The 14100-nt window shown below is 41.4% G+C and overlaps 1 protein-coding gene and 1 long non-coding RNA gene across 3 annotated transcripts in view; one reads left to right on the plus strand and one right to left on the minus strand.

Moving 5' to 3' along the window:
• Positions 1-5547, minus strand: part of SLC28A3 (solute carrier family 28 member 3) — a 56843-nt gene extending 51296 nt beyond the window's left edge. Inside the window, exon 1 of one of the 2 annotated variants that reach the window (XR_002073657.2) lies at positions 5327-5547. Coding sequence is in view for 1 of the 2 variants with exons in the window: in XM_019423525.2 (XP_019279070.2) it covers positions 5327-5404 (78 nt within the window). In the remaining variant the exon portion in view is untranslated. The remainder of the gene's footprint in view (positions 1-5326) is intronic. The other variant, XM_019423525.2, reaches the window with a different exon arrangement.
• LOC109251642 (uncharacterized) overlaps positions 1-14093 on the plus strand; it is a 142752-nt gene extending 128659 nt beyond the window's left edge. Inside the window, exons 2-3 of the long non-coding RNA XR_002073610.2 lie at positions 11406-11536; positions 13130-14093. This is a non-coding gene — a long non-coding RNA (uncharacterized LOC109251642). The remainder of the gene's footprint in view (positions 1-11405; positions 11537-13129) is intronic.
• Positions 14094-14100: the final 7 nt, after the last annotated feature.

A 14100-nucleotide genomic window follows, 5' to 3' on the forward strand; every position in this document is an offset into this window, starting at 1 on the left:
GGAAAATGTATATTTTTTAAAGCAACACTGAAATAATTGGATACCCATGTAGAGAAAACAAACTTTTTTTTGCTTTTAAAGATTTTATTTTTTTAAGTAATCTCTATACCCAGTGTGGGGCTTGAACTCATAACTCCAAGATCAAGAGTCACATGCACTACTGAGTGAGCCAGCTAGGCACCCCCAAAAACAAAAACTTGATGCCTGCCTCACACTATACATAAAAACTAACTTCAGGGAGAGTAGAGTCCTCAATGTAGAAGGAAAATAACAAGCTTTTGGAAAATATGGGAGGGTATCCTTATGATCTTGCAGAGTAGAAAAAGATGTCTTAAACAGGATATATAAAACAGAAACACCTGATAAATGGACCCCAAATAATTAGCTTTTGTGCATCTAAATATTAAAGAGTGAAAGACAGTTTCAGTGGTTGAAGGCATTTGTAAACCATATAATTGGAAAAGGGCTTATATTCAGAACATTTAAAGAACTCTTTCAAATCAGTAGGAAAAAGACAGAATCCAGTAGAGAAAACGGGCAAGAGACATGAACAAGCATTTCACAAAGTTGGCATCTAGTGGCCAATAACATAGGAAAATTAAAATGAAATCTCAGTGTTACACTACTCACTACACATCTACCAGAATCACTGAAATTAAGAAGCCAGATAACTATTGGTGAGGCTATGGAGTAATAGGCACTTACACTCTGTGGATGGAAATATAAATTAGTAAAACCACTTAAGAAACCAGTCTGGCATTATTACTAAAGTTGAAAATATATATGTATTCTCCATGACCTAGCAATTCCACTCCTAAATGTAACCCCAAATAAATTTGTTACATATGCGCCAGGAGACATGTCTAAGGGTATTCATAGTTGCATTTGTTTCTAGAAGCTCCTAAAAGCTCCAAGGATAATGGCACAAATGTCCACCTACAGGAAAACAGATAAATTGTGTAATGTTTATGGAGAACACCGTATATCAGTGAAATTGGATGAACTCCACTTACATGCAACAGTATGGCTGAGTCTCAACAATACAAAACTGAGCAAAAGAAGTCAGGTACAAAATGATTTGTCTTGCCTAGTTCTATATAAATGTTTTAAAATAAGCAAAGAATTTTCCTGTAACTTTCTATTTATATAAAGTTCAAAAATAGGCAAAAACAGTGCTTGGGGATTCGTAACTATACGTTAAGGTATAAAGCAAAGCAGGGTAGTAATTACCATAAGGTTGGGGTCATTGTCACCCCTGTGGGCAGGGGCAGTTGTGACAGATGTGCAGGATTGGTGTGTCAGAGCTGAGGGATGCCAATGTCCTATTTCTTGATCTGGATGGCACTTTATAATAAGCTGTCTAGTTGGCTTTGTGTGTTTTTCTGCATGTTATATTTCACAATGAATTTTTAAAAAATAAAAAAGCCCCCTGCCTGCAGCCCCAATCTTGCCTCTTCTGAGCCTCTCTTCCCTGCTCTTCTCTCCACCAGGGGAACTTCCTCTCTGACTTCATTTTCCCCAGTTTCCCAGCTCCCACTCATCACACAAACTGCCCCCCATCCCACCCCTGGTCACCAGTGACCTCCTGGTTGAAAAATCACATGAACTGTCTTTGCTGTTAACCTTGTAGTTCTCTTTTCCCTTGGCTTCCCCAGACCCTTCCCTCTCCTGGTGCTTCTCCCCTTTCCCTCCTTGTGGCCTCTCTGCTCCAACCTCTGACTGCTCTAACTTTCCAGTTCCTGAAGTACCGGGGCTTCCTGGGTTTCCTTCCTCCTGGTGTCATCCATGCCACTGGCTCACTGTTGTGTGATCAGCCCCCAAATGCATGATGTTCCCTCCAGGGGACTCCAGGTGCCTTTATCCCTAGAGCTTCCTGCCTCCTCTCCATTTTCTTCTAAGGGTATGAAATCACCCTAATTTCAACCAACAACCTCAAAATGAACTCATGGTCTTCCTTGCTCCAGCCCTATTTCTGTCTTTCCAGTCTACATAAAGAAAATCACTTCTAAGTTGAAATCTCAGGCTAGAAATGTTGACTCTCTTTAATCTGCCCCAGCACTGAGACATACTATTATTTATGTTCACACGGCATGCTAGGCACTTGCTATGGTCTGAATGTGTCCCCTTACCTACCCTCCCACCCCCTGCCAAATTCCTGTTTGGAAAATCTAATGCACAATGTGACAGTATTAGGTGGTGGGGCCTTTGAGGTGATTAGGTCATGAGGGCAGAGCCCTCATGAATGGGATCAGTGCCCTTATAAAAGAGACTCCAAAGATCTCCCTTGCACCTTCTGCCATGTGAGGACCCAGCAAGAAGATGGCTGTCCATGAGGAAGTGTGCCCTTGCCAGACACTGTTCTGCTGGTGTCACAATCTTGGATTTCCAGGCTTCAGAATAATAAGAAACAAATTTCTGTTTATAAGCCACTCAGTCTGTGGTATTTTGTCATAGCAGCCTGAACGAACAGTAGTTTTTTAAAACATATATTACATACTTAAAAAAAAATGTATTAACTCACTTAATTCTCTCAACACCAGGATATGGTATTATTATCCTACTTTAGAGAGGAGAAAATGGAAACATTCATTGCCAGAGCAGCTCTTAACTCACCCTGACTCAATGCTAATTGCATGGCCAAGGGGGCCTCCTACGAGTATTGGTACTTCTGTCCAGTGCTGGTTGTTACCACCTCTAAGCTACAATCTGATTATCATACCAACCTCCTAAATGTCGTCCCAACCACACATAAATCTCTTTCCATTTTGTCCACCTTCAATGGGGGTATCAATAATTTGATAGTGTAAATTCTTTTATTATTTTTTTTAAGTAGGTTCCGTGTTGGGCCCCATGCCCGTCTTGGGCTTCAACTCACGACCCTGAGATCAAGACCTGAGCTGAGATCAAGAGCCCGATGCTTAACCGACTGAACCACCCAGGCACCCCTTGATAGTGTGAATTCTATTCTATTCTTTCCTGATGCCTTAGCCATTTGGAGGCCCCGTGATCTGGGGCCAGCCTGTCCCCTGTACCTTTCCTGGAGCCCCTGCTCCTCATCTCCTCTATCCCCAGCATACATATTCTTTCAGGCCCCTGGGCCTGTGCAGACAGTTCTCTTTGCTTGCAGTGCTCTGCTGACACCCCTCCCTGTTCAACCAGGAAATCCCTGCCCACCTCAGAGACTCCCCAGTCAACCCGGCTCCACCTGCTTATTTATTTATAATGTACTTGGTGCCAACTTCCAGCATTGTTTTTTGTTTTTGTTTTACATCACACGTAATTGCTTATTGGTTTCTGCCTGCCTTGTTCCTGGAGGGCAAGAATAGTGTATTATTCCTTCTTGAATTGGTATCCCTTTCCAGCAGTGGTCTTATCTAGGGGGCAGTTAATGGTTTTGCTGAGTAAATATGTATCTCTGGAAATTCTTGTCAAGCAGCAGGCATTGGAAGAAATAACCTTGTTTCTGCTCGTTGGTGGTGGTATGTGGTATTCTGCTGGGTTTGAGATGCCGTGTTCTGCACCCTGAGACCTAGAGGTACTTTTATCTTTCCTTTTCTCTTCTTTTCTCTTCTTTTCTCTTCTTTTCTTTTCTTTTCTTTTCTTTTCTTTTCTTTTCTTCTCTTCTCTTCTCTTCTCTTCTCTTCTCTTTTCTTTTCTTTTCTTTTCTTTTCTTTTCTTTTCCCTTTCCTTTCCTTTCCTTTCTTTTCCTTTTCTTTTCATGGAAGAGAATGAGGGAGAGAAAAGAGGACTATCTTTGGTGGATGTGTGTCCTCCTCACTGACTGGGCTACCAGTTGCTGGTGACATGGACCCGCCTCCCTTGCAGACATCTTTGTCTTGCTGTCATACTCACTTTGACTCTATTCCATTCTAGCCCTTCTATTCTTTTGAGCCATAAAAGGCCCTCTGCTTTATGCTTTTTTTCTCATTTAACCCTTATGAGGGGAATCAGGACATGCTGCCCCCAAATCTACCACTTTGGCATGAGAATTATCTTGAGCTGAAGGCAACTGAGAAAAAACAAACACAGAAAGAGCTCTTCATTTTTCCTCTCTCTGTCTAGAGCAGGGACGAACCTTCCCTTGTGTAGGTGTCCCATAACAGGCAGAGGAGAACAACACTTGTCACTGGAAACAGAGATGGTGCTAAGATTGCATAAACCTCACTGCCAAACCTTATCTCCCATTAGCTGCCCCCATGTCTTTCCTCATCACTTTCCCATAATTTCTTGGCCCTAAGAGCTTAACCTCTCTTTTTTTGGTCTAATCACTGCTCCACAATTTTTTGTCCTTTGTTAAAATGGTACATAAGACCCTGAGTCTTAATGTTTCTTTGAATTTTTCATTTATTTTCTGTGAAGCTGCATGAATATAAAATGAAGAATATTAATAAAATTTGTATAGCTTTCTCTGGTTAATCTGCCATTTCTCAGTTTAATTTGCAGATCTCAGGTGCTGAATCTAAGAGGGTAGAGGAAAAGACTTTTCCTCCCTTACACTTATGATCTATGAGATGAAGTTCAGTGTGACCACTGTGTAGACAACTGAACTGAAGCTCAAGGAAGTTACAGTCACATGTGGGTAAAAGATTTAGGACTTGTGCCAAAGCTCTCTTACCTTCCTTGTTCCCTCCTTTGTTAGTGCCTAAAAGTTTGTTTTGCCTTTTTGGTGATTCTGAATCCCAACAGATTGCTGACACCTGTTTGTTTGGGCTGCCAAGTCAGCTTAGGAAAGGAAGCACAGCTAGGGACATCCCTGAAAAACTCTCATCCCAGAGCCAGTCAGAACAGGCTGGTGTTTCCCTGTGACAGGACTCTTTCTAGGCCTCTGCAGCACCCAGTTCCAAGTTAAGCAGCATTAATCACTCAGTGAGTTTTGGTTGATGACATGAGACTGGTTTGCATAACCCAGCTGCACTGGGGCGGGCACCCAGGCTCCCATCTGACAGGTGCTTTGGGAGGTGGTGTAAGAGAAAGAAAGCCTGAAGTGCTCCCTACATCCAGGATCTGGAGTCTCTCCATTCTTTCCTTCTTACCAGCTCTTTGGAAAATATTGGCAGGGCTTGTGAACCTGAAACAAAAGCCTGAGAAGACAATCTTGTTTCTAAGTGACAGGGCAAGTTAGGGATCAAAACAAGTTGTACTAAAAGAGACTTTTCAGGTTTGTCAGCCCAAAAGGAAAAAATCATAGGTTTAAAGAGTGTCATGAAAAACTCTTATTGCGTTCCAAGAACCCCACTGGTTTTGTCTGGGAATTTGCCAAGGTTGCGAGAAATGAGCACTGTGTCCATTTACTTGGTCTCAAACACAAGATAAAACTTCCGCTCACCTGGAAGCCAGTGTTGCTGTAGCCCTCCGCTCTGGCGGCCGTCCTACTCTTCAGCTCCACGAAGTCTTCGCTGCTCATGGCATTGGTTGGGCTCTGAATTCTTTTCAGGTGTCTGGTCTAGAGTTTCCTCCGTACCTGAAGGAACATCAGCCTCTGCTGATGTCAGAATGCCACCTGCTGTTGTAGGAACCTGGGCACGGCTTACATTTGAAAACTTAACAATCTGTGGGGCGGAGCAGGAGTGATAGGTGGGTGGGGTGAGGCCTCCAGTTCAGGTCCACCCACCTCATTAATCTTCCCGTTTAGGATTGCTGGCCCATTTTTACTTTGGAAAACTCAGTACACAGAGCAGAAAAAGACACTTTCTCAACAGTCACCAGTGAAATAATCTATTTCCTGTGGGTGGTATTGGGGACTAGGAATGGTGTGGGGTGGCAAGGAACATAAGGGCTGGCTGCTACCAATTGACCACTATTCTCTGCTAGGTCCGTGCTCAGTACTTTGTATATGGTTGTTTTGGTTTATCTTCAGGACAAGCAAAAACTGAGATGTGATAAAGTAAAGTCAACAATTTGCTCAGGGTCATTTGGCTAATAAAGGGACAGTGAGAAGTCAACTCAAAGTCTTTTTACTACATCCCTGTCCACAGATCGGTTTGCTTTTAAAAAACCAATTCCTAGAAATGCAAATATGCAGCAGATAAATGGAACGTGCCCAACTGCTCACTTAATAAAAGGATTCTTCACTTTAGGAAATTATTAGCTATAAGATTCTTTCAAATAGCAGTTTCCCCTAGTACGTTTAAAATGAATATAGTTGTGTGGCCTCTGAGGAAATGTGAAAAATGCTAATGATAAGTGAAAAGCTAGAATTAATAAATGGAATACTGCATACAGTAGATAAAAGAATAGAAGAAAATATCAAATGTAATTATGATTATTTCTGGGTTGTGGTTTTTATGCCTGGTTTTTATTTGCTCTTTCTTTGCTGAGTTTTCTATAAAGACCATGATTTATTATTATTATCATGATATAGACTATATAATAATTAAAAGCTCACTGGAACCACATTGCCTGGGTTCAAATCCTGGCTCTACAACTTACCACAGCTCAAGAGCTAAACCCAGCCAGCTGTTTATTTTTAGTTTTTATTTTTAAAAATTTTTTTAAATATTTATTTTTTGAGAGAGAGAGAGAGAGACAGAGACAGAGACAGAGCACAAGCGGGGGGAGGGCAGAGGCAGAGGCAGACACAGAATCCGTAGCAGGCTTCAGGCTCTGAGCTGTCAGCATAGAGCCCCGGGACAGCAGGGCCAGAACTCATGAACCAGGAGATCATGACCTGAGCAGAAGTCGGACGCTTAACCAACTGAACCACCAGGTGCCCCGCCAGTGACATATTTTTAAACATAAACCCCAAGAGCTAAGAATGGCTTTTAGATTTTTAAGTGGTTGGGAAAATTCGAAAGAACGAATATTTCATGACACATGCAAACTATACAACACATGCAAATTGCAGGCCCCAGAAATAAAATTTTGTTGGAACACGAACATGCCCATCCCCTTGTGTATCATTTATGGCTGCTGTTGCCCCACAAGAGTAGAGCTGGGTGATTGTTACAGAGACTGCATGGCTGGAAGTCCAAGATATTCACTACCTGGCTCTTTACAGAAAATCTGTGTGGATCCCTGACTTACTAACCACGTTGAATTTGGGCAAGGTACTGTGTTCTCTGTGCCTCAATACCTCATCTATACAATGGACATAATAGTTCTGTTTCACACTGTATATTACTGAGATGACAAAACGGGATAATAGACTTAAAAACACATGGAATGGTGCCTGGCACATAATAAAATTGTGATAAGGTAATGCTTATCTTAAAACCTTAAAAAGAAAAGGCACAATGATCTCTGAACAGTAGTGGGCATGTGCTTTAGGGACAGGCTTTCTCCCTGAGGCCAGGTACACCTGTCGTTGAGCAGGTGATATATTGCCCCCTACATAGGAAAGCATAGCACCCCCACCAGACTGGTGGTCAGGTCAGTCTCTCCCCAAATCCCCACCATATTGGCAGCATGGAAAAGGTGATCTCTGACTTCTCACTGTGTGCTTGTGGAACCCTGGTCGAAGTCCTCACCATTTATCAACACCATCGGAGCTTTCTTTATGCTTTCCTTCTTTAATGATTCTCACTGATGAATGGAGACTTAGGAATTTTTACCAGTTCTCCCCCATAATTGTGATATGCCGTAATAAGTTGTTGCCATGTAACCCAATGCAAAAAGTCCCATTGGAAGTGATCAAGAGGGGTGCAGATAAACAGAAAGTAGACAATATGGGAAGCTTTCTTTAAAAGTTCTTTTTTAATGTTTATTTATTTTTGAGAGAAAGAGAGAGAGAGCAGGGGAAGGGCAGAGATAGAGGGAGACAGAGAATCTGAAGCAGGCTCCAGGCTCCGAGCTGTCAGCACAGAGCCTGATGTGGGTCTCGGACCCACGGACTGCAAGATCATGACCTGAGCTGAGGTTGGATGCTTATCCGACTGAGCCATCCAGGTGCCCCAATATGGGAAACTTTCATTGTAAAGTTGTTGGAAAAAGCCAGTTGCTGCAGTTAGATATCAAGAACTGTCATGAACTCAAAGACTCAATCTGGTTCAGGTTTACAGAAGATTTTTACTCTCTGGAGGGGAAAAAACCCCCGTTTATTGTCACTTATGGTTATAAGTGCAGAAGCTTGGCTCAAATACCTGAAATTCCTGCCGATACGCTTTTATGAACCTTTTAAAATGCACAATCCAGTGTTTTCTCTGTCCCTAGGCTGTTAAGCCCGTTAGTTTGAAGAGTGCAAGAGTATTTGAGAACACATCACTGTGCAAGCAAGAGCACTGTATAGTGTTGATTAAAAGACACAGTGACCTGCCCCTTCCATACTCCATCTACACCAGTGAAAAGGAAACATGGAGACCTACTTAGAATAAATTATACATACAACTGTGATGCTAAAACATAAAAATGATGGTCAGTTACAGGGAAGTTTGGACTTAAAATGCTATCTATCTGAAACCTATAGTTAAGATCTTTAAGAACTAATGAAAATTCAGACTTTCTTTGCAGCCTAAGAATTAACTTGAGTTATGGGGCTATCACTTAAAATGATTGGTACCTTGGTAGAAGTGATGGCTCATTTTTCCCAATTTGCACATAGAAATCATGATCAGAAAATGAGGTGAAGGACCCTTTCAACTTTACAAGACCACATTTTAAATCATTCCCCAGTCATGCAGAATCATTATTTGTAAGGAATAAGTTGTGCCAAAGGCCAAAGGAATGATCCCTTAACTCTTCTGAGTCTCAGCTGTTTTCGTAGTGTCCCTCAAACTCAATTTTAAACTTTGAAATCATTGTGTAGCGACCAAATTACTGGGATTTTTAATCAAATAATTTCTATATTCCATTCCCCAAGAGTTGGCTTCCGAAGACTGAAAACCCATGGGTTGTGTGGACAAGCTCATTCAAGAAAAGCAAATGAAAATAACCTCAAGCTCCTCCAAATTTATTAAAAATATGAAAGTAAAATGGGGTGCCTGGGTGGCTCAGTTGGTTAAGTGTCCGACTTCAGCTCAGGTCATGATCTCGCAGTCTGTGAGTTCGAGCCTTACGTTGGGCTCTATGCTGACAGCTCAGAGCCTGGAGCCTGCTTTAGATTCTGATTCTCCCACTCTCTTTGCCCCTCCTCTGCTCATGCTCTGTCTCTCTCTCTCAAAAATAAATAAATATTTTTTAAAAATTAAAAAAAAATGAAAGTAAAAAGAAAATGAAATACATGATAATATATCTTGCCTTGTGCATGAAATTCTATACTAAGGTCACTCTTTTGGTGATAGTGCTTCCAAAAGGAGTAAAATTAATTGTTAAAAATCGTGTGTAACATTTGTCCCATGTTAAGAATGATGTATAATATGTTATAGCATGAGTTTTATCTGCTCCCTGCTGTTCTCCACCAAGGAACATTTCATGTATTACAGATTAACATTTGTTTATACATTTTATAGTTTAATAAACCAAAAATGTAATCCTGGGATGCTTACAAAGCTTAACCTAATTAACCGACTCTAACTATTCAGATCATTCATGAGAAAAAAACCCCAAAACAATAATGTATATTTGAGATAAGAAATACTTTGGGACGTTTTCCAACAAAAAAATCCCTTTTGCTTTTCAACACTCCCACTGTTCAGGGTACTAGAAGAGGCCAGCCATAGCATTTATAGTAGTCAGAGATCGGTCAGAAGATATGCAACCTGAGTAATACCTGTGACTTAAGATTGTTTGGCTGTCTATATCACTTTATTTTTTAATTTATATTTGTATTTGTATTTTATTTTTTAATGTTTATTTATTCTTGAGAGAAAGAGAGACAGGAAGAGAGACATAGAGAGCATGAATGGGGGAGAGGCACACAGAGAGGGGGACAGAGGATCTGAAGTGGGCTACTGACAGTAGCGAGCCCATGTGGGGCTTGAACTCACGAAGCATGAGATCATGACCTGAGCCAAAGTAGGAGGCTCAACTGATTGAGTCACCCAACCAGGCACCCTATTTTTATTTTTTTAACTAATCTCTATGCCCAATGAGGGGCTCAAACTCATGACCCCAAGATCAAGAGTCACATGGTCTCCTGACTGAGCCAGCCAGGTGCCTATGTCTGTACCACTTTAGTTAAAATCCTGGGAAGGATGACCTTGGCCCAAGCACAGACCAATAAAGAAAGGGAGAGAACTAGTGTCTGTGGAGCACTGCCAAGTGCCTTTTAAGTACTTATGTTGTTTCCATTTTGTCTTCAGAACAACCCTGCAAATGAGGTATTAACATCCCCATTTCACAGATGAAACACCTGAGGCTCAGGGACACAAATTGATTTTTCCAAGAACATTAATAAATGGCAAAGTCTAATTTGAACCCTGCCTCTATCAAGAGTTCTAAGTTCTGTAAAGAAATAAAACTCAGGGGAAGCACAACTGAGTTAATACCCAAAAGTGCTCATTCTATCAGTGGGGAAAGCAAACCACAACCATGCTAAATGCAAAAAAGTGAATAAAATGGAAAAATGATACAGTTGTCATGATAGCAGAGTTTCATCCATCTGTGTACTTTGAAATCCTCAAAAAATGTGCCAATGCTTAGTTGAGGAGATTTGTTAGAAGGCCCAAGTATTGGCCTGCCATATTGATTCCACTGGAAATGAATGTTTGGGCTACAAGCTATGGGAGGGCTTTAGCCATCTTAGTCCCTGCTCTCTCTTCAGTGCTCTGGGACAGAATAGGCTCAAGGCTAAATAGCTTGTCCATTGCTCAAAGGAAGAAAACTGAAATCTTTACATTCCGTGTAGCCCAGAGATACTTGTGAGTTGCACAATGAGTTGTTAGCGAGATGAGTTCACACTGGCCAGCTCTCCCCAAGAACCAGGGCTGGGAGGGGGGTGAGGTAAACAAAGAGCCTAGGGTACAAAGTTTAACAAGGCACTCCTCTCAGTGCCTTGCAAGTGTAGGATCAGCACCTGAGAGTAGTGACAGCCTTCTTAAATTTGGCATCCTGGGCACCTTGCTCAGCTCACCCTGCTTCTGGCCCCGCCAAGAACAATCTATGAGTTTATTTTGGACTAGTATAACATAGGAGTTAAGGGTACAGACTCTGGGTGTGCCTGGGTGGCTCAGTCGGTTAAGCATCTGACTTTGGCTGAGGTCATGATCTCATGGCTCGAGACTTCGAGCTCTGCATCAGGCTCTGTGCTGACAGCTCAGAGCCTGGAGCCTGCTTTGGATTCTGTGTGTGTGTCTCTCTCTCTTCCCCTCCCCACTTGTGCTCTGTGTCTCTCTGTCTCTCGAAATAATAATAATACAACATTAAAAAAAATAGAGTACAGACTCCAGACTCAGTTCAGCTTCCAACCAAGGCTTTGACTCTTACTAATACTAACTAGCTAGAAGTTCAGGCAAGTTACTTACCAGTAATCTCTCTAAACATCTGTGGTTACCTGAAAAATGAGGTTTATAGTTCTATCTATCTTACAACAGGCCTGCTGTGGAAAGTGGTTCACATTGGAGAGTAAGAGTGTACATTCTCAAGATTCCAAGGAAAACTTGCCAGTCGCTTCCCAGAAAGCAACTCAGAGTGGACCTCTAGAGCCTGCTAAGTGTCTAGTAGGGTAAGTGGTTAAATAAGGTTAACTAAGAGAGTGACGAAGAAGCAGTGATTTTTGCCTGGGTTATGGTAATGGCAACGTAGCCCTTGTGGATGACCAAAGGCTCTCCAGGAAGCCCATTCTTGAGTCTAGGATTCTTGAGTCTTGAGATTTCCAGAGATAAACATCTTCCCCTTTATTCTGTTAGTTCAGAGAAAGACACAGCTGTGTGAGTGGTCTGTAGAAAAGCTTCATACTGGGCTGGGTCTGTGTGTAAAATTTCCCCAGTTCTTACCCATAAGAGTGGTTGGCGGTAGTGCCAGCTGCATTCTTTTGATGTGGTCAGGTGAGTTGATCTTGTGTGATTTAAAGGTCCATGGACCCAGCCCAAGGTTTGAACACTTAGGTATCACTCTCTAAGGACCACAGTGCTGGTCATTCTCTTGTGGGAAATACTCACTGTCCCTTTTCACAGGTGAGAAAACAAGACACAGTTCATGAGGGAATGGCGGGTGGTTTGGGATGGTTAGCTAAACAAGGCTGTTATGGGGGGGGAAAACATTGCAATTTCTGGAAAAGAAAACACTCAAAAGTGTTTTCTTTATCATTTTGTAACCATGATGGCAAGAATCATGAACAGGTGTTAAACCTAGCTGGAAAATTTTGATGAGAAGAGCGTTTATAATGTTGAAATTTAATAATTGTGACACCTGAAAGATGCCATCTTAACCAAATGGTCATCAAGAATGGGACAAAGCAAAAAAAAAAAAAAAAGAAGAATAATGGGACAAAGCTACATCACGTGCCTCCTGATAGGCTGCACAGAAGACAGATCACTTCTGTGATACTTCTGCCCCAAATGTATAACTTGAATCTAATAATAAGGATGTTATAATCAACCACAGGATATTTTACAAAATAACTGGCCTGTATTTTTAAAAATTGTTAAGGTCTTGGGAGGCAACGAAGGCAGAGAGGCCATTTCACATTATAGGATACCAAAGATACAGCGTGAATAAATGCAACATATCATCCTAGAGTGGGTCCTAGACCAGTGTTAGAAAGGACAATACAGGGACAAATTGGCCATGTTTGAATTTTGGTCACAGCATGTGTCAGTGTTAAATTTCTTCATCTTCATAACTATATTGTGTCATGTAAGAGAATGTCTTTAGGTAGACATTGGGTCTTTAGGAATAGAAGGGCATGATGTCTGTAATTTATTCCTGAATGGGCTTAGGAAAAAAAGCAATGACAGGTAAACGTATATGAGTATATGAGAAAATTTAAAAAAGCAAATTAGACAATGTGTTAATGGTGAATCTGATTAATTTATGGGAGTTTTTGTTATTCTTGCAACTTTTCTGTAAGTTTGAGATGAGTAGTAAAAAGTTATAAAAAATAGATGTTTTATAAATTATTCATACATACAAATGTATAAATTTAGCCTCAGTTATGTATGTAGACAGTGAAATGGTTAATTATATATTTATATGTATGTATATATATATGTATATATATATATACATATATATTTCCTCTTTTACTAGTTTTATTTTGCATATGGAAAACAAAAACCAATAACAGTGCTTTTCTTCCCATTCATATGGATTTTAGGAAATGACTGCCTTTTCCCCTGCAGAAATAGCCCACAGACAAAAAAGTAGCACCACACTGTGAGATCTGTGAGTGCCGCAGTCAGTAGCTTGAAGATGACCCCCAGGGGCAGGGAAGAAAGCAAGTGTGTCACAGGAGATGGGACAAGCACATCAGGACCATAAGCTGGGGAAACCTGTCATTTCTGTCTTCAACACCACTGACCCGGAATACACAGTAGGTACCCTTTTTCTCTTGGCATCCACCGCCGCCACCTCAAAGGGATCATTTTCGGTCTATGGTCTGAAGAATGCTTTTCAAATGACACAAGAGTGTCTTTGAGGAGTTGTGCAAAGAGAAATGCCCAAATGTGAATAAGAATTATGCCAAAGTTCAAGATCGGGAAAGAGCCTCTAAGGAAAAGGAAACTCAGCATGTCAATGTCTTGCTACTTCAACCAACTGCCTCTGTTGGACTCAAAAGGGAATCTCAAAAAATTTGAGGGGTCAAATCAGCATATAAATGATGTCCCTATAAACCTTGTAGGATTACTTTCTTGGATGGTGATCATGTTATGTCCTGAAGCAACAGAGACTGATACCGAGGCTGCCAAATTTAAAAACTGAGATTGAAATTATGCTTCCTTCAGAATGAATTGTTCTTGTGACTGTTTTTTTCTCCTGGTCTAGCAACTGCTTTCTTCCCTGTTGCTGCAGGTATTTGCTACCTTATGCTTGGAGTGAGAAGGTAACTTTAGGTGCAGAGATTGGGCAGCCCTGAGAATGCAGGGGGCTGGAAGAACAGGAGTCAGTGCTCACTGTGCTCTTATAGCGACTTGGCCCTTCCTTCAGCCTTGAGGACCTATCCCTGAGGTTAGTCTGAAGTTTGACTGCAAGCCTGGTGACTGCTCACTATCCCACTGGGGCAGGGGAACAGAGTGAGGTCTTTAGTATTGCACAGGTATGAAATGTACATGAGTGAGAAAGAAAACC

The sequence above is a fragment of the Panthera pardus genome, unplaced genomic scaffold (genome assembly GCF_024362965.1).
Source record: "Panthera pardus isolate Hobbes unplaced genomic scaffold, ASM2436296v1 HiC_scaffold_20, whole genome shotgun sequence".
In the NCBI taxonomy this organism is placed as follows: Eukaryota; Metazoa; Chordata; class Mammalia; order Carnivora; family Felidae; genus Panthera; species Panthera pardus.